We start from the raw sequence: 19,010 nt of genomic DNA on the forward strand, positions 1-19,010 counted from the left end.
CAAGGAACACGACAGTGGCCTCCTTGAACGCCTTCTCCTGATCAGGAGCCATCGTTCCTATGGGAGTCACAGCGGCGACCCAGAACATGTTCATGGCAGTGAGCCATAAGGTGGTTTTAGTCTGCCAACGCTTAAAGTACGTCCCCGTAAACGGCGACGGTTTCAGTGCAGCAGCAAAACCAGAATTCAAAAAACTCCTACACACATTAGGTTTTTGGATTGATAAGAAAATAGGCAGTTTTCTAATTAAATTAATCCATGAATAAATCATAAGCATGACATTGACAGTATTGATAACACACTGGTTATGATCTAACAGAGCATGTACTACGCATATAGTAGAAACATCTACGCATACCGCTAGTACTGCTACAACAGAAAGAAACATGAGAGGGATAAACGATGTATACCCTCCAATCGGCCATGCGGCGGCGGTGGCGGCGGCAGTAGCCGCGGCATCCTCGGCGGCCTTCTTGTCGGCCTCGGCCTTCTCAGCGGTGGCATGGTCAGCGTCGGTCGACATGGTGATGACGAAGGTGATGTGGACGTAGATGAGCAGAAGCGAGCAGTTGCGTAGTCGCTACCCAAAAACCTAATCGCCCCTCTCCCGTACAGGATCCGGAGAAGAGGGGTTTCGGAGGCCTGCTCTCCCGTCAACCGTGTACGCGGTGAATGGGACGGAGTCGCCAGCGGCAGCAGTAGTATAGGAACGACGCGGGCGTGGAGGCGGAGATGCGTTCTGTTTTGTGGCGGCTAGGGTTGGCAGCGCCCCACATATATATGTGCGGCTGCGCGTGGAGAGACGTGGGCTGAACCCACGTCCAAGTCGGTAGCCCACGATCCGACGTCTCAGATCGTGGCCCCACCTGTCAAAGACTCTCCGTTCCTGACCGGCAAAAAGAAGCGCATAGGAGTGAGCTCGGCTCGGCTCAATCCCGCAACCCGCGGCGTGGCGCGGCGTGACAAGGCGGGCGGAGGAGGAGGAGTGCGCGAGGGCCTCATCTCTTCTCAAGCTCCAATGGCATGAGAAAGAGAATCCCTTATAAATCACTCCAACTCTCCTTCCACTTCCGGGGTGGGACTAAACTTCCCACCACCTTATCATGCCACCTACATGGGCCCTTAGAGATCAAATCTGAAATTGTCATATGGGCTCTAGGCCCATCTCATATTTCAACAAAATTATGAGAGGAGGCAAGGGATTTAAGAAAGCTACGTTTGCTATTATAAATGTAACCAACACTCTATCAAAGCCACCCGTGGCCATGTCGCCTGGTTACTCCATTTTCTCATACATTTCATGAATCACAAGTAAAGTCGTGTTAATCAAGTCTTCTTTTGGACATGTTTTGAGATTGTGGACAGGCCCAGTGCACAGTCTGCTGTCACCCCGCAACGACACACCCCAGCTGCGGAAGGTCATGTGTTCTCTTGTCAAACATAATACCTTAGTTTGTGTCTCAACAACTAACATTGTACATACAATTATGATGCAGGCATACCTGTTGATATGATAATGAGTGATCATACTCCACTTCATGCTCCAAAATCATTAAGAGCACACCAGATAGTGTCGGTTCTAACAAGGAAAATGTCCATAATATCGACTCTGACATTGAGTCCTCCCAACCGACTGTGTTACGACCGCCACTTCAAGCCTACAAATGCAGCACTCCATATGATACTCAATTGTGGCTCATATTATCTATCATACTTAATTGACACTTACACCGTACATCTGATTGACAAAACACTTTTGCTCATGTTGTCTTGTACCTAATTAACACTTATTATACAGAAGCAAAACAAGCACTCAAGAGGCGGAGGGAAAGTGGCCAGTATGAGCAACATAGACAAGGTATATTACAAAGCCTACGTGACAAACGGCGTCGAGCCAAATCTACAGTAGTCATTACAACGGTAGAACAAAAACAATCCCACACAGGTGATGCCAGCTACATGAAACACTGCATATCCAATCTTTGATTTCCTAACTTACAGTCACTCAATCTCTATAGCTGATGAAGATTGTGATTGCCTACGGAGCATCTACAAGTAAGGTTAGGTGGAAGTGTGTTCTTATTGAGTGCATGCATTTCTAAGATGATAAAGATCGGTTGCTATCCGTCCTCAGATGACACAGATGCCACACTAGCATGGGTATTAAACAGAGCCAAAGAGTATTTGGAAAATGATATGGTTAGTCTTACTTTTCTACATATTTCTATGAATTACAGTGAGAATGACCGGTTCGTCCACATAGGAGTACAACTAAAATAATCATTTTCTTCAGATATTCATTCCAATAAACATGGACGATGTTCACTGGTACCTATGTGTTATAAATGCCAGGAAACTATGTGTTCAAGTGTCGACTCGCTAGGCCCATCAATGAACCGCAAGGACCTCACTAATACGGTCAGTAGTTAGTCCTACTGGCCCATCTTTTCATAAGAAGCTATTTTTCCTCTTATTTCTCACTTTTCATGCTCATACTTTTTTCATTTGTTGGTACAACAGCTAGAAGGACTGGACGATTTATTCAAATATGCATCCGAGCACATGGAATTAAAATCCAATAAGTGGATTGATCTAAATGTTACAACATGGAAAAGAGAATAATATATTAAGAGCAGTCTTCAGACGAATGGGTACGCCTCCTAATATAACTCAAACCATTTATGCTTAACAGGGTACATTTGGTATGCTGTTATGTTTTTTTTTCACTGCTTAGCACTCCTGAAGCACATTTCATTAACAGATTTGGTATGCCAATGCAATTGACATACCACCTCACATGAGATCTGGCCTAAATAATGGAGCTCAAGGCCATACATTTCATTAGGCTGCATATAGTATAGAAAATGCGTTACCATTTCTAGATTTGAACAACAAATATGTTACTCCTCGCATGGAAAGAAGCAGATAGATAGCATACCTGTATGTGTTTCACTAACATTCTTCCACTACTCTATATCATCCATGCCAACATAGAGAAATAGAAACATCTCACAAATGAATGACAATGTGGCGAAGGCGCCTGTTGTGCATACAATGGCATAAGCATCAGCAAAGTTCAGATGTCAAATGATGGAGCCAGATGTATTTTTGATACAAATAGTGCAGATACCAACCTGCTTGTGACCCTGGAACTCTTTGTTACTTAGTGCCAGTAATAATGCGACATTTCAACCTGAGAATACCACAGGAATCAAGCAACCACCACAAAAAATGACTCAACATCAATTATAGCTAGCTGATTGTGACAAATTAAGCCACCCGGGATTCAAATTAAGCCACTCAATATCTCAGGATGCTGTCTTGACTAGGCAAGTTATGAAGGAGAGGAGATGGCCTGGGGATCCCAAATGCTCCTTTTGTGACAGTACTGAATCATCCCGGCATTTGTTTTTCACTTGTCCTGTGGCTAAAGTGGTGTGGCGTTGTGTTGGGATGGCTTTAGGGACGGACCTCTGTCCAAACAGTTACTGGCAATATTTCTCCTGGTGCCACACTTTCCTTCCCTATGGGAAGAAATACTATACTGTTGGCCTGGCAGCTGTTTGCTGGGCTATCTGGTTGGCTAGAAATCGAGCCACCTTTGAGAAGAAACAGATTAAGACACCGTTTGAGATTGTGTTTTCTGTGTGCTCCTTTTTTCTATATTGGGCAGGTCTTCAGCAAGGTGATGGAGTCAAGGAGCTGCGCAGTGGGGCGGCGATGGTCAGGTCAAGCACTATGAGCATGATGAAGATGTGCGAGGCGGCGAGGAGACCGATCGAGGGAGAATGATCTCGCAATCTCGCCTGCTTTCAGAGTTGCCGCTGTCGTTTCCAGCTGCTGTCCGTTTTCTATTTGGCTCTTGTGATGAGCTTTTGGTTGTAATAGACTGCAGTATTTCAGGTTGTCGTTGAACTATGGTGTTGTCAGATTTTCGCCCCATGGTGTTCGTTTCGATGTCGGGCGAACGCAGTGGGTTTCCTGGCAGTGCCCGAACTCGCTGCACCTCTTTCCCTTTTCTCCTGTTTGTTTCTCGGAACAATGTATTTCCGTTTATTTGCAATGGAAAGGGGTCATTCCCGGTTCGAAAAAAAATCCACAACTCAATTAGCTTTGTCACAGCATGGTTGCCTCAAAAATGTCACCTGACTAAATCCCCACTGGTAATCATAGGTGCACTAACAACATCTAATCGAACATCATACCTTCAGCAACCGAGCACGCACACGAGCTGCGAACTTCTTCTCGGAGCGACTGTGTGAGCCAAGCACGGGGAGCGATGATTACGGCGGGCACAATGGACTGAATCTCGGTCCAATTCGAGATGCCTCCTCCTACATCGTATACAGCAGCTCGCATCTCGATCTGCTCTGGGGCAGTACGATGGCGGGGGCAGAGCTGATCTAGGGAAGATCAGTGGGGTTGGCGGCGAGGCAAGGCCGTGGTGGTGACAGGAGCTAGCGGGGAGAGGCCGTTGTGTGGATAAGGGCCGGCGGGGAGAGGTTGTCGTGGGGGTAAGGGCCGGCGGGGCGGGGCTATGGTGGGGATAGGACGAGACGGGGCGAGGCCGTGGTGGTTGTGTTGGTGGTGTGGGTTGGGGGGAGGGGGGCCACCGGGCATCGTCGTGGCCGGAGAACGGCGTGCTGCAGAGGAGGCGCCGTGCTACAGAGGAGGATGCTGGCGGAGGAATCAAGTCATGAGTGGAGAAAGCAAAGTGATAGTGTTTCACGGTCTCACCGCACACCACTAGAGAAACCGAGAAAGCAAAGTGCGACGGGTTATCCTGTTGCTCCTTCTTTTATTTTACTTTTTACCGGCGGCTCTTTATTAGTGTTCCTTTGTTTTTTTTACAAAAATCCGACCTCTGGTCGCTTTTCTGTGGCCTAATTACGCCACCCAGACTAAACCGACCATCGACCAAATGGATCATCGGGCGTGTCTCTTTTGTTTTGTTTTTAATATATATGATCGACAACACATTCGGTGAAGAATATTTATATGGGTTCCTCTCTAAATAATTATGCATTAAAAAATTCATTTTTTTATTTATAGCCCTTTTGTTCATTTGATTTATATAAAAATGTGTTCAGAAATTCAATTCCTTTATTGATAGCCCTTTTGGTCATTTGATTTATATTAGCAGCAAGTGTTCAATTCTTTTTCCATTGAGCGTGTCTGGTATGGCTGTGTGGTTCAGTTATCATCATTTTATTATACTAATAATTTTTATTAATATTTTTGTTATTAAGCATAACAAAAAAATATCTAGGTCATCTTGTGGTCTCTGGATGTTAAATTACATCGAGTACTTCACGGGAGATAGTTTGTCCGACACTCCCGAACATGTATATTTTGCATCATATCCTGATACTAATTATTTTGTGTTGTATCATTATTTGAAAACTAAGTTTTATTACTGCTTCACTTTAGGTTCACATGGCAGATTTTAGAACAAAATTATCTGTCATTTTAGTCGACTCAGAATTCAATAATGACGATATAAGAAACCGAGATTTGGATGATGATGAAACCAACACAGATCCCACTCATTGTATGATCATCGAAAGACCTCCTAACAAACCCAAAGCATCCAACTCATCGTCACAAGTTGAGCTCATCTCACGATCATTTATCATTTCGCCGTTTGTCACTCCAACAAATGATGACTTAATAGATGAACTTTGCTTGTTCATCAACATGGTTGATGATGTCCCGTTGCTAGAGTAAGACACATTCTTCCAGTTTATTTTTGTTTCTAATAAATTATTACTCTTGTATAATTATAATTGACAAAATTCCCATTTCACAAGAGCGAATGGGTGAAAAGCTCTCAACCTTACCCTATCAGTTTAAACTTGAGACATGTAAAGAACATATTTAAAAAATGAGTACATGGATCCTGGTTGTTTTAACATGGCTGTGAGGATACTGGCGTGCCATGACGTCTAGCTTGCTAGAGTGTGATACGATAAGATTTGAATTCAAATTAATTGTTTATTTGGTCTTAATAAATGATATTGATTGATGTATTTCTAAATGCATGTATTCTTGTAGATTTTATTGCATTGTGATATTCTTGGGTTATTTTTATTGTTTGTCTTGGACCAACATAAAAAGGTTGTTTCTAATTTGGACCCGCTTTCGATACCCACTTTCGGAAAGCATATTCTTGAAACTATAGTCAACGATCTAAACCTTGCACTCTAAGCTGCAACCCTGCCTTGAAGGATGACATTTTTATATGGGGACGCAAAGTTCTTGTTGTTCCCACAAACTCATACAGGTAATAATCTTGTCAATACATCACAATTTAATTGATTCATTCAACTCGCATGTAACATTTCATACATGCAGTCCCTGTCTGGTTATTTGGTTTTCAACTTAATGCACTCATGGCATGATGGGACGCTACATTTTCCAGTACCGAAGGTAAATGCTGACACCATGCTCATTTCTACACACGTTACACGTGTTTTTTTAAATTACAATGTTATATAATGCATATCTAGGATGATTTTGAACTAAGGAAGTGATTTTTGGTTCATATTTTGAAGTATGAAGAGAATGAAGTTCTAAACAATATCCCAGTCTTAGAATGAAGCATTATAGACCGCATCAAAAGATGGACCTTTCAGAGAGGATCATCATCAAATAATGATTACTAGATAATGTTGCTTAGTTGTTATTTTTAAGTATTTTTATAATAAGTAACAATTACAAATACATTTATGTGATCGTTGATTTTATGTGAAGACATGTGTATTGGTCGTTTGTACATGAGCGAGTTTTTTCATTATTTTGTTGGAATTTTGGGATCACAACATTTCAATAATGGAAGTCTTTCACGGGTCAAACAAGACCCATGACTTAATCTAAAATAAATTGCTACATTAAAATCATTGGGCGTGACACACATTTAAATGTTCAGGTAAAAACACAAGACAAACTTCATGTTTTTATTGTAGTTTATTAGGATACGTGCGTTGCACGTGCACTCTTACTAGTTACTTTTTATAAGCAAGATGTTCATGCGTGTGGTGTTCGTGCAAAATTTGATAAAGTTTGGTCATTCGAGGACCGCGCGGCAAAGAAGACAAAGTCAGACATTTGTAAATGTTTCTCCCATACCAAAACTTCACTGAATTTGGCACGAGTATTACGCATCTGAACATCTTGCATAAAAAATGATTTTTTTTATGATTTATTGTTCACGCCCGGCACCACAATGCCGCTCTCAAGCTAATACTACTTTGACTGGCACGAGTTATTTCAGCCAACTCCAACCTTCCTTTGGTGCAAGTGAATAGAAACAATGGCCCGACGCGTCCGATGCATCTTCAAATGATGTCTGTTTGGCATCTGTTTGAATACATTTTCGGCGCATATTTAGCCCAGGTTTACGTCCACATCAACATGAAACGTACGCGCCATGTGTGTCCTTTCGGTGTTCACCTGTGGCCCGCGTGCCGGCCGCCCAACCACCCGCTCCGGTCCTGTTAAATGACATGAACGCTCTCGGCCCCGCGCGTCGGCTGCACAGCCACTTCTGTTGTAGTCTTTTTAATGAGACAGTGGCGTGTTTGGAGGGGTCAGTCCACTTTCACACACATCTTCGTCTACTCCCCACAAGCCCGACAAATCCTAGCCAGCGTCGCCGCTCGCCGGCCACAATGGTGTGGAAGTGGATCTTGGGGAAGCACAAACGGGAGGCCGGGTCGTCACCTGGTTCGTCAGGGTCGAGGAGGGACGCGGCCAGCTTCTCAATCTCGTCGAACACTACGCCGCGGTGACGGCCCTACATCAACGTGGTCACCGTCCCCGCCGCATCAGGCACTGCTGGAGCCACAGCAGGTGCCACCCGCCCACCTGTGGTAGTCCGCCCTTTGTCGACCTCACTGCGGACGAAATCGACGACTAGGATGGCGGCAACAGCCGAGACTAGAAGATCCAGGGATTTCTTGAGTTTAAGTTTTTTTAAATGTTTAAGTTTAATGTACGGCGGCAAGGACAGCCGGGACTTTTGAAATTAATGTAATATATTTTAATTAAGTTCAAGTTTAATTTTTTATGTGTTTGTAAGTTTAAGTTTTTCTAGATGCACTGTTTAAAATGCGCCCCGCCCGTTGGACGTACCTACTAGTGCAGGGACGCAAAGGGACATGTGCGTCCGCCTGACCAACCCAAACATACAAAAACAGACAAAATCCGCATCTGTTTTGCATCAGCCGGTTGGAGTTGCTGTTAACATTAGCAAGAAAAATAAATTAGGGTCTCTTTGATTTGGAGGGTTCTCAAAACTTAAGAATAGGAAAAATATAGGTTATAGGGTTAGCAGTGTTTGATGGCATAGAGTGAATTGTAAAAAGAGGTCGGACATGCTAGATTTTCTATGAAATGTAGTACAAATGATTTCTTAGAAAAAATTACAACAAGATCCAATCCTACGAATCAAACGACAAATGTAGAAAAAATTCCTTAGAATTCTAGTCTTCCAAAAACCCTATAAATTTATTTGAATCAAAGGAGCCCATAAAATGGGTAAATAGCCATTAGAAGAGTTCAAATGAAACATTTCTAGTTATGGACTTTCGCCCTCCGCTTCTACTACCTTGCCTCCCTCAACTCGTCACCATCGGAGGCAATCTCCATGGAAACCCAAGATACAATTTATGCGCGAAGAACATCTAAAAGTACTGCTCACAGAGCATCTTCGAGAGCTGTTGGTTTTTCCAAGTGATAATTGGGAACACCATGGATGGCGGCGGTTGACTGAGGGTGTCTAGCACTTGAGATGATTGCGGAGTAGGAAACATAGAAGGAGTAATGGTCATACCCGTGATAGGGGTTGCCGCTAGCGACTCAAGGATCGTTGACCCCCCCTCCTCCCAGGTGAGAAGCACCACACCGTGGCTTGACTGCCCATTGAGGTTGCCTTCCGTCGCGATTGGTGGTGGGGTGTGAGGTGCTCCACCCGTATTCGATATGGCCATAGGGGATGCCACTTGCAATGCAGAGACCGAGAGATCCATCTTGGCGAAGAGTGCTTTGAGCTCTGGTTTCCATGCGGTGAGGGAGTCGATCTGGGCCATTTGCATGTCAAGCGCCTTGAGAATGGAAGCGGGGATGTTGTCCTACTTGTTGGCATGGTTGATCGCGTTGGAGTTCATCTTGTCGAGGTAGGCACGAAGCTCGCGGTCCATGGACGCGACCAAAGCTTCACGGGCATGTTCCCGACAGCGGGTATCCAATGTTGGTAGTGGTGGAGGCGATGGAAGGGTAGTGGTTGATCTCTGATACCATGATGTTAAGATCTAGTTCCCTCTATTTTGCATTCACTTGATCGAATACAGTGGATGGTCTCTCTCATATACAACTATGCACTAAAGGTAAAAGAAGAAATGCAAAATCCATCTAGCTGTTGCCGTGATCCACTTGACGCCCTCCATCCTCTTGGCTTCTTCTTAAGTAGCATTGATCCAGTTGGGCCCACATAGTTGTGATCCAAATGCACGATCCAAGCTAGACATTGAATGATGCGACCTTCCCCCCAATTGGTCCCTATGGTCGATGAGGTTGGTATGGTAGCGTTTTTGGCTGCCATGGTAGCATTTCCTTTAACCGGATGCTTTGCCTTCATGGTAGTGTTTTTGTCTGGAGTTGTCGAGCTTTCAGTTGGGACAATGACACTGCCTTGTTCGCCTGGCAGCTGGAAATACGGTTGCCTTTGTCCACAGTCGTGACCACCTCAACACACTTATTTTGACGCATGATCGGGATGTCGTCGATGGCCACCACAGATAGCTCGGAGGCATCCATAGGCGCCTCCTACTCTATCATCATATGCTCCTCACCGGTCACTGATCGTCTCCCCTATCGTGATATATAGATTGATCTCCCTTCCTCCTCAAGCGCCTCATCCTCCTCCGCCAAACTCTACTCCTCACTAGGTACCAATCATTTTTCCTGCAGTGATATCTAGATTGATCTCCCCCCTCCTCAAGCGCCTCTTCCTCTTTCATCCTCTACTCCTCATCAGGCATCAACCGTCTCCAAGGTTGTGATATCTAGATTGATACCTCTCTCTCTCTCTGTGTGTGTGTGTGTGTGTGTGTAGGGAATCAGGCAGACGGTCTGGGTGAAAACTATGTTCGCTTGCTTTGAGGACATAGTCTTGGTGAAATCGTTTTTGTTTGCTTGGAGGGTTGTACGGTGATACGTACATTTTTCATCATGCTTTTACGCTACTAGGGAAAAGGCTACTAGCAGCGCGGGTAAAATGGCTACTAGCAGTGCGGGTACCCGCGCTACTAGTATCGCGCTACAGCTAATAGGTAGTAGTAGCATGGGTTAAACCCGCGCTACTACTAACTTTGTTAGTAGTAGCATGTGCCACCCACGCTACTACTATTTCACACCCGCGCTACTACTATCCTAAATACTAGTAGCGAGTTGTTGTTTCCCACGCTACTACTAACTAATTGTGAATTTAAAAAAATAAAAGTTAGATGCAGTTGCTTCCATCAGAGACACGTCCAATGAAAAATAAGCTCAGGTCATAGAACCATCTTTAACACTTGAAGCATTCATGGATACAATAGTGAACATCTGAACAGGAAGAAATCACGACATCCCATATCATACGCACACAACTATCATTGAAAGGTGGGTACTTTCCCTAGCTTTCCATCAACCTAAACAGACCACTTCTCTAGATGTATCTACCAAGACTCGGAGTTTAGACGCAGGTGGACCTCCCCCCGAACTGTGGCGTCGGGGTCCTCCTCCTCGGCGACCTCTGGCGTCGAGATTACTTGGATGATCATCTGTGCGACGTGGTCGCCGGTCTTCACAGCCAAGTCCACCTCCGAGTCGTTGAAGAGCACACTGCCCACCGGGCCGCGGTAGTCCGCGTCAATCAACCCTGCGCCCATGTCAGGAAAGTGAAAACTTGTTAGTTAGCGTCCACATCCAAATCTAGTAGGGTGTTTTATTTCTTTCTAGCACATGCACATGAATCAATAGTGGCAGCCAGAGTAACAATACATCATTAAAAACTAGCATACAGTTCAGAGTTGAAACTACAGAGACTAAAATTTGCATGGATTGTTCTAGGCATCTAGCCCAAGAAAACAGAGCACTAGCTAGTTCTTCCATGAAACGATCAGATGGTACAAGAGATATGATTCGTATCCTCTATGAGTTCACACTCTACTCACAGCCAGCCTTAGCGACACGTTGGATCCTGCAAAACCTTGAATTCATTGTTCCAACGGCAAGGCATAAGCCTGTTCAAATTACCAAGGTGTGCAGATATGAATTGTACTACACATGAAGTATTTGCGGAATTCTGAAGCACTCTGTTCTCAGGATCACCAGGTGCTACCTGTTTGTGGCTCTCAGCCTCATCGGCATGTTGGCGTCTGGTCCACCGAGACTGCCAATCGTCGCCTCGTATGTCCTGGTGGCCAACAGGGTGGACGACGCCCAGTGCTCAACTTGGACGGAGGAGTTGCTGCGCCTGGGAGGTTCCTCGCCTGTATGGTTCATCTTGTTGAGCTGCCAAAATACACACACAAAATCATGTCGGAGCAAATCGCCATAAACTTTTTTACAAAACTACTTGCCAAATCCCCGTGTAGTGAATTTGCTATATAATTTAATGCTGAACTTTTCTAATACACATTGAACTTGCATACAACATATTCATAACATCACTTCTCCTAACTTCACTATGATCTATCCATTCAAGAGAGTTTGAACTTGGTAGCATCATCTCCTAACTGCGTCCATCTCATTATCTTTTACAAAACAATTCTCAATATGGAGCAAATAACAACAGGAAGGAGGCCACCACCATGCACATACAACATCAGCATGCAAGCTAGGGGCACAAACATACAGTAGCAAGCATGAATTTTGTAGACTATGGGAATCTATAATACCTAAATAGTTTATCCCCATTATTGTATTTCTCTCAACATGCAGCCTATCCACCTCATCACACTTGCCACCTCAGCATTCTTTTAGTGACTTACAAGTGGGACCCAGCACTACATCAACCCTGCCACTTCAGCGTGCAGATAATGGCCAAGGGACCCACCACAACCTGGCCTCTCTCTGCCTCATTCATCGCTCTCGCAGGTCAAACCATCAAGCGCTCCTCTCCCCTCTCTACAATAGCGCAGGGCGACCCGGATTAATCTCCGCCGCGTGTGGCGCTCCTCTGGCACAACCGCCAGCGCGGGCCGCGTCCGCGGCTCACATGGAGTCCCCCTTGCGGCCTTGCCCAGACTAGGGTGGCTGGTCGGGCCGAGATAGGGGGCTCCTGGCAGCGTTCGCGCCTGCCTCTGCCGACGCCGTCGGCTACCTTCGCTCCTCCTACGCCCCTACCGTAGCAGTCGCGCCCGCCGCTGACGACGCCGCCGGCTACCTCCCCTCCTCCTTTGTCCCCAGCCGGTACCCTTGGTGGCCTCGGTTGAGCGCTGATTCGTCCATTGCTCCCTGCAGATGGAAGATATGTACATGTCTAGAGGAGGCTGCAGCATGTGGTGGTGGCCTATGTTGGTCGGCGGAATCACACCGGCCACTGGGGTTTCACCTGGAAGGATGCTCTAGCCGCCGACTCTGCCATGGAGTGGACGCCGCGCCGGTCAGGTTCCCAGCCGGTTGACACGGCTTTCTTTTCGGCCTCGGATGGCTAGGCTAATGGTGATGCCGAGTAGGGCCTCGATTGACATCCATGGCTTCCAGGAGCATTGGGTCGATCTCATCTCGTCGGCCCCGACTGATTCAGAGAGCACATTGTAGTTCAGCAACGTGAAGGAAGTTCTGTTCCTTTCCATTGGTGATGGATTTGTGGGGAACGAGACATCAAACTTTCAACTATGGCGAGGATATCTCTGGGGTTCAAGGTTCTTTTCTCTATGTTCGTATTCTGTCAGTATTTTTTTCATATACACTAACCACACAACCCACTACTTCAGGCCCAATGCAGCCCAGTGACCGTCCAATACTCTTTATCTTCCCCCGTTGCCATATAGGCCATGTAATAGCGCATGCTTCTATAAACACAACAATTGACGTTTGGCGCTCCCTCTCCTAATAATAAGTTAATAACTGAGATGGCGCTCCTCTTCCTCTCCCCACAGTCTTCACAAGTAACTGACGGATTGTTGTTTAAAGTATGTGCTCTGCCTCACCTTATTTCTCAATGTGCTCCAGCACGGCTGGGTGTCTGCCATAGCACTCCTACTGCAGCCATCCGTCAGCAACTACCTCCGATTTCCTCCAAATCCCCTATGACATGTTGCTACTTGCATCACAAATTGCATTTTCTTAGGTGGTGCCTGCTGGACGACGTCCAAGTGTTCATCTTCGCTGGTCTTCCAATCTCTGCATATATAGGTAACTTAGGCACCTATTGGTACGTTTAAACCTAAATTTAATTTTGCTTGATTGAATCTGTAACCTTTTTTCATAAACCTCCGTGCTTATTGAATCCCTCTGATCAAACTTATGCTTTCTGTGTGTAATGCTTCACAAAACTCCATGCTTATTGCATTCCTCTAATTAAACTACCAGGATGATGCCGACAGACCTACCAGGTATAACAACACTAACATGCCTATAATGCACATGATTTCATTATAACTAGATGAACTACATACATGCTCTCTTTTTATTGATCAGTTGGCTTAGCCCATAAGAGAATTATCTTATCTAGGTGTAGCTACAGGAACAAGACTGTAGTCTCCCCAAAAGACACAAGCAAGAGTATGTATTACTTCTCAGAGCCTACATAAAAAAATTCTCACAAGTATGAATTCTCTCCTTCAAATATTTACAATTCCAGATATTCTCCATATGCAGCAATGCAGACAATAATAATCCTGCAACCAACTCTGAACATCCGGAGTAAACCAAACATGCAGAAAAATTAGGTAATCTGTATTGACAGTATGTACTTCAATTTTTAATTCCAACCTTATTTGTGGTACTTGCAGATTAACAAAGTTACGTTTCACAACACATGCAGGACAACATCCGTTCTGCTACCGCTAAAAATAATCTTCGCCTTCCATTGTAATCCAGAAATGTTATCAAATGAAATACTTATGTTTCGTGCAACAACACATCTACGTATGATATTGAGTGCGACCACATGCATCTGCATGGATATATTATAAACAAATGCCACGACTTCAATTTCCCCTGCAACATGTCCTAATTTGTCCCGCTCAACTATGTATGTAGTGCTATCACTGTGCCAATGTTTAAAAAAGGTCAAATATTACATGCATGTGCCATACTAATAGTACCTACGTTGACTGCTTAATTGTCTGGTATTTTAAATCACAATATAAATACAATTTTGTGACTTTCTATACATTCAATGCTAAATTAGTTGTGTCTTAAAAAAATGTCTTTCCATTACCTCAAGACATCTATATAACACACCACCCATACCATTGTATCGCTACAAGTTCATCTTTGCTACCTTTAAATATTGACTGTTGGTAAGTACATGGACAACCAGCAGGAAGGCAGCATGTATGACTATTATACATTTAAAGTTGTTTTCCGCTTCTCATTTTTGGCTTCTACCACAATTAAAAGCATGCATACCTATTTTCCTACAGGATGTAATCTGATGCACCATTAAATTTTCTGCCCCCTTCACCAACACATGCAATGAGGGAAACCAGATAAATAGAGGCGAAAGTGCTTTTGTGAGCTCGAGCTCACATGCACCCTTTGCTACAGTAAAATCAAAAAATATTTAAAAAGTACAAAAAAATCTGAATTTTTTGACAACAAACATTGATGTGTTTTTCACGAAGAATACTATGAAACTGCCAACAGCCAACTCGGTCTTGAAGATGACACCACAAAGTGTCATTCATTCAGTGGTGACAAATTCATCTTTGAGTAGATGAAGAAAGTAATCCCACATGTTCAAATTGTTCTCAAAGGAAGGAGGCACTAGCTATGAGGAAATCTAAGCTCATATTATGATATTTGTCCTTTCAAACTCTTATACAGCTATCAAATAATCAAGTAAAATAAATAATGTACTTTCATTGTCATTTCTTCATGTTTCACATAATGAAATTCCATCCAAACTATTGCAACTAATATTCCCGCGGCAACGCGCGGGGGAATTGTCTAGTTAAAGAAACATCAGTAAGTTGATAGTACACATGACACACAGAAATAGTGAGTAGGAGTACATGGTTTTGAAGTAGTATCTATAGTAATTTGCTACCTTATTTTCAGGTCACACACTCACAATACAGTAACTGTAAACTACTTCCAAGTTGCCAAATTGAAAGGTTGCAACGACGATACCGTATGCTAGATGAATTGTATGGTTGAAACAGAGAAAACTCAAAGAATAGGAATACACGACCAACCTTGCCATTGATGATAGACTTGCTTCTCGCGCATTCCTCCCCCGATTTGTCGGATTTTGAGCAGCAAATGATCGGACTTCCCACTGAAACATACATAAGAAAACATTTTCAACACCTAATTCACTAGAGATGACTCACCAAGGTAACCATGTTCCCCTAAGCAACCGATGGAAAATCAATAATTTTGCATATCTGAAGAACAAAATTTGGATGGTGGTAACACCAAAGCGGCATATGGTTGCTATAAGTTTTTTTTAGTCTGAAGAATGGTAACATAAATGTAATGGATGATTCTTCGATTTGTTTGGTTAGGTTGCCGAAGGCAGTCTATTAGGCCATCACAAATATTTTAAGGTGGTGTTGATAATCAGCTTGGCAGTGAAAATATTTTGTGTGTGAAATAGGGTCTAGTAGATTGGAAAGAGACAGCCCAACAGCAATCAGACGTGAAGCATAAATGTTGATGATGTTACTACTCTTGATGGCATGACAAAGAGACCCCGACAGTTGAACATTCTGTGTCTGAAGAACTACGTGCTGCAGGATGTAACACATATCTACTTCCACCACCCTTGCCGTTATTTGTAGAAGCAAATATAAATGCTTAGTGTTGACCTCAGCAAAAAATGCTGAAAATACTAGCACACTGACCTTGTGCAAGTAGAATCTGACTTCACCGATATGCACAATAACATATGTTGCAAAGTTAGAGACCACCAATCTGCACGTATCAACAAACTTGTGAGCATATCATATTGAGAAACAGAAGACACAAACACTCTTTGGCAGCCATGGTAACATAACAAAAAACATTACAGAGATTTAGTTTTATTCAAGAAGTAACACTCCTACGCCTTTGTGTGGCTGTGGTTGTGCTGCTAATTAACTGATGAAACCAGAGGATTCATGGAAGAACAGAGAAGAGGGGCAGAGGAAGAAAGTGATACGGCCATGGGGATGGGGGTGCTTACCCAAGCTAGGATCTGTTGATGCGGAGGTCCTTGGTCCAGCACCGCACCGGAGTAGGCGACGGCTAACTCGACCACGTGCCTGTCGTGGTGGTCATCCTCGTCCATGGAGGAGGGCGGTTGCTGCATCGAACCGAAGAAATAGGTGAGGGGGTTAGGAGAGAAGAAAGAAGGGGAGAGGAGAGGGCATGAATCGAGGGGAGAGGAGATCGCACCGCACCGGAGTTGGAGGCAGCCGAAACCCTAGCCACGGGGAGGGGTCACGAGCGAGCGCTTGCCGCCACGAGGAGCAGATCTGGTCGGAGGGAAGGAAGAACCGTCGTGAGAGCTCGTGGGTGTGCAGTTCCAGCGACGGCCGCCGGAAGTAGTCGGAATCGCCCGGTGTTGGTGGCGGCGGCAAGTGTTCACGGGAGGAAGAGGAGAAAATGAGAGAGCGATGGTGGTTGTTCGCTAGGCTAGCTTGGTTGTCTCACTGGGCTGGGTGGGCTGGGTTAGTTGTAGCGCTTTTCGTGACCAGCGCTACGACTACGTTTCTATTACTAGCGCGGCCCAGCAAACCCACGCTACTACTATGGCCTATTCCGGGGGCATCGTTGGAGATCATTTAGTAGCAGCGCGGGTTTATACCCCTCGCTACTACTATCAATTTAGTAATAGCATGGTTTTTATACCCCTCGCTACTACTAATTAGCAGTAGCGCCCATTTTTAAACCGCGCTACTGATAAACTTATGTGTATAAGCTTTCCCTAGTAGTGTTATATCGATATGTATTGCATTATGGGCTGTTATTACACATTATATCACAATACATATGCCTATTTTCTCTTATTTTACAAGGTTTACATGAAGAGGGAGAATGCCGGCAGCTGGAATTCTGGGCTGGAAAAGGAGCAAATATTAGAGACCTATTCTGCACATCTCCAAAAGCCTTGAAACTTCACGGGAGCACATTTCAGAATATATAAAAAATATTGGGCGAAAGAAGTACCAAAGGGGGGGCACCCACCGCCCATGAGGGTGGGGGCGCGCCCTACCCCCTGGGCGCGTCCCCCTGCCTCGTGGGCCCCTGGCAGCCCTCTGATGCCCATCTTTGGCTATATGGAGTCTTTCGTTGAGGAAAAAATCATAACTGGTTCATCTCATCGGGAGGGGGTCAATCTCCATTAACATCTTCACCAGCACCATCTCATCTCAAACCCTAGTTCATCTCTTGTATCCAATCTTTGTATCCAAACCTCAGATTGATACCTATGGGTTGCTAGTAGTGTTGATTACTCCTATTAAAGTTGTTTAAATATAATCCTCCCATTGAAGTAAAAGTAGTTGCACCTATTAAAGTTGAAGAAAAGACTCACTTATGATGATCCTGTTGTTCCTACTGCTTATATTGAGAAACCACATTTCCCTGTTAGAATAAAGGATCATGCTAAAGCTTCAACTGTGGTTAACAAAAGTAGTATCAAGACACCTAAACCCCTTGAGCAAATTAAAGTTGAATCTAAGATTGCTATGGTTAAAGATCTCTTGGCTGATAATATTGATGGGCATGTTATTTACTTCTGTGATAAAGCTACTAGAATTGCTAGACCTGGTGCTAAAATAAACATAGACCTATTGTAGGCATGCCTATTATTTCCGTTAAAATAGGAGATCATTTTTATCATGGCTTATGTGATATGGGTGCTAGTGCAAGTGCAATACATCATTCCTTATACCAAGAAATTATGCATGATATTGCATCTGCTGAGATAGAAGAGATTGATGTTACAATTAAGCTTGCTAATAGAGATACTATTTCACCAGTTGGGATTGTTAGAGATGTTGAAGTCTTGTGTGGGAAAGTTAAATACCCTGCTGATTTTCTTGTTTTCGGTTCCCCACAAGATGAATTTTGTCCCATTATATTTGGTAGACCCTTCTTGAATATTGTTAATGCTAAAATAGACTGCAATAAGGATATTGTTTCTGTTAGTTTAGGGGATATGTCTCATGAGTTTAATTTTGCTAAATTTCGTAGACAACCCCATGATAAATAATTGCCTAGTAAAGATGAAATTATTGGTCTTGCTTCTATTGTCGTGCCTCCTACTGATCCTTTAGAACAATATTTGCTAGACCATGAAAATGATATGTTCATGAATGAAAGAAGGGAAATAGATGAAGTATTCTTTAAACAGGGACCTATTCTGAAACACAACTTGCCTGTTGAAATCCTAGGGATCCTCCTCCACCCAAGGGTGATCTCGTGTTTGAGCTTAAACCATTGCCTGATACTCTTAAATATGCTTATCTTGATGAAAAGAAGATATATCCTGTTATTATTAGTGCTAACCTTTTAGAGCATGAAGAAGAGAGATTATTGAAAACTCTGAAGAAGCACCATGCTGCTATTGGATGTACTCTTGATGATCTTAAGGGCATTAGTCCCACTCTATATCAACACAAAATAAATTTGGAGAAAGACGCCAAACCAATTATTGATCACCAACGATGGCTAAATCCTAATATGAAAAGGAGGTATGAAAGGAAATATTAAAGCTCCTTGAAGCGGGTATAATTTATCCCGTTGCTGATAGTCAGTGGGTAAGCCATGTCCATTGTGTCCCTAAAAAGGGAGGTATTATTATC

The 19,010-nt window shown here is 43.9% G+C and overlaps 1 protein-coding gene and 1 long non-coding RNA gene across 2 annotated transcripts; both read right to left on the reverse strand.

Annotated features, from left to right (window-relative positions):
- Positions 1–1,569: 1,569 nt before the first annotated feature.
- Positions 1,570–3,186, reverse strand: LOC119289112. Its single transcript, XR_005141427.1, has 3 exons — positions 3,135–3,186; positions 2,939–3,040; positions 1,570–1,658 (listed from the first exon to the last, which is right to left on the reverse strand). It is a non-coding gene; the product is annotated as an uncharacterized LOC119289112 (long non-coding RNA).
- Positions 3,187–10,548: 7,362 nt separating this feature from the next.
- On the reverse strand, positions 10,549–16,489 carry LOC119289113 (deoxyuridine 5'-triphosphate nucleotidohydrolase-like). Its single transcript, XM_037568528.1, has 8 exons — positions 16,385–16,489; positions 16,065–16,151; positions 15,887–15,950; positions 15,414–15,496; positions 11,385–11,556; positions 11,217–11,267; positions 10,812–10,921; positions 10,549–10,605 (listed from the first exon to the last, which is right to left on the reverse strand). The coding sequence occupies exons 1-8, from the start codon at positions 16,487–16,489 to the stop codon at positions 10,549–10,551; spliced, it is 729 nt and encodes a 242-aa protein (XP_037424425.1).
- Between the last annotated feature and the right edge of the window lie 2,521 nt (positions 16,490–19,010).

The sequence above is a fragment of the Triticum dicoccoides genome, chromosome 4A (genome assembly GCF_002162155.2).
Source record: "Triticum dicoccoides isolate Atlit2015 ecotype Zavitan chromosome 4A, WEW_v2.0, whole genome shotgun sequence".
Taxonomy (NCBI): domain Eukaryota; kingdom Viridiplantae; phylum Streptophyta; class Magnoliopsida; order Poales; family Poaceae; genus Triticum; species Triticum dicoccoides.

What these genes read in the sequence shown, in the direction of transcription:
- LOC119289113 (XM_037568528.1), bottom strand. Translation starts at nt 16,489, where the DNA reads ATGGACGAGGATGACCACCACGACAGGCACGTGGTCGAGTTAGCCGTC. An exon ending in TCAGATTCTACTTGCACAAG is followed by an intron (nt 15,951 to 16,064) that starts GTCAGTGTGCTA and finishes TACATCCTGCAG; the next exon opens with CACGTAGTTCTTCAGACACA. An exon ending in TCGCACAGATGATCATCCAA is followed by an intron (nt 10,606 to 10,811) that starts GTAATCTCGACG and finishes CTTCCTGTTCAG; the next exon opens with ATGTTCACTATTGTATCCAT.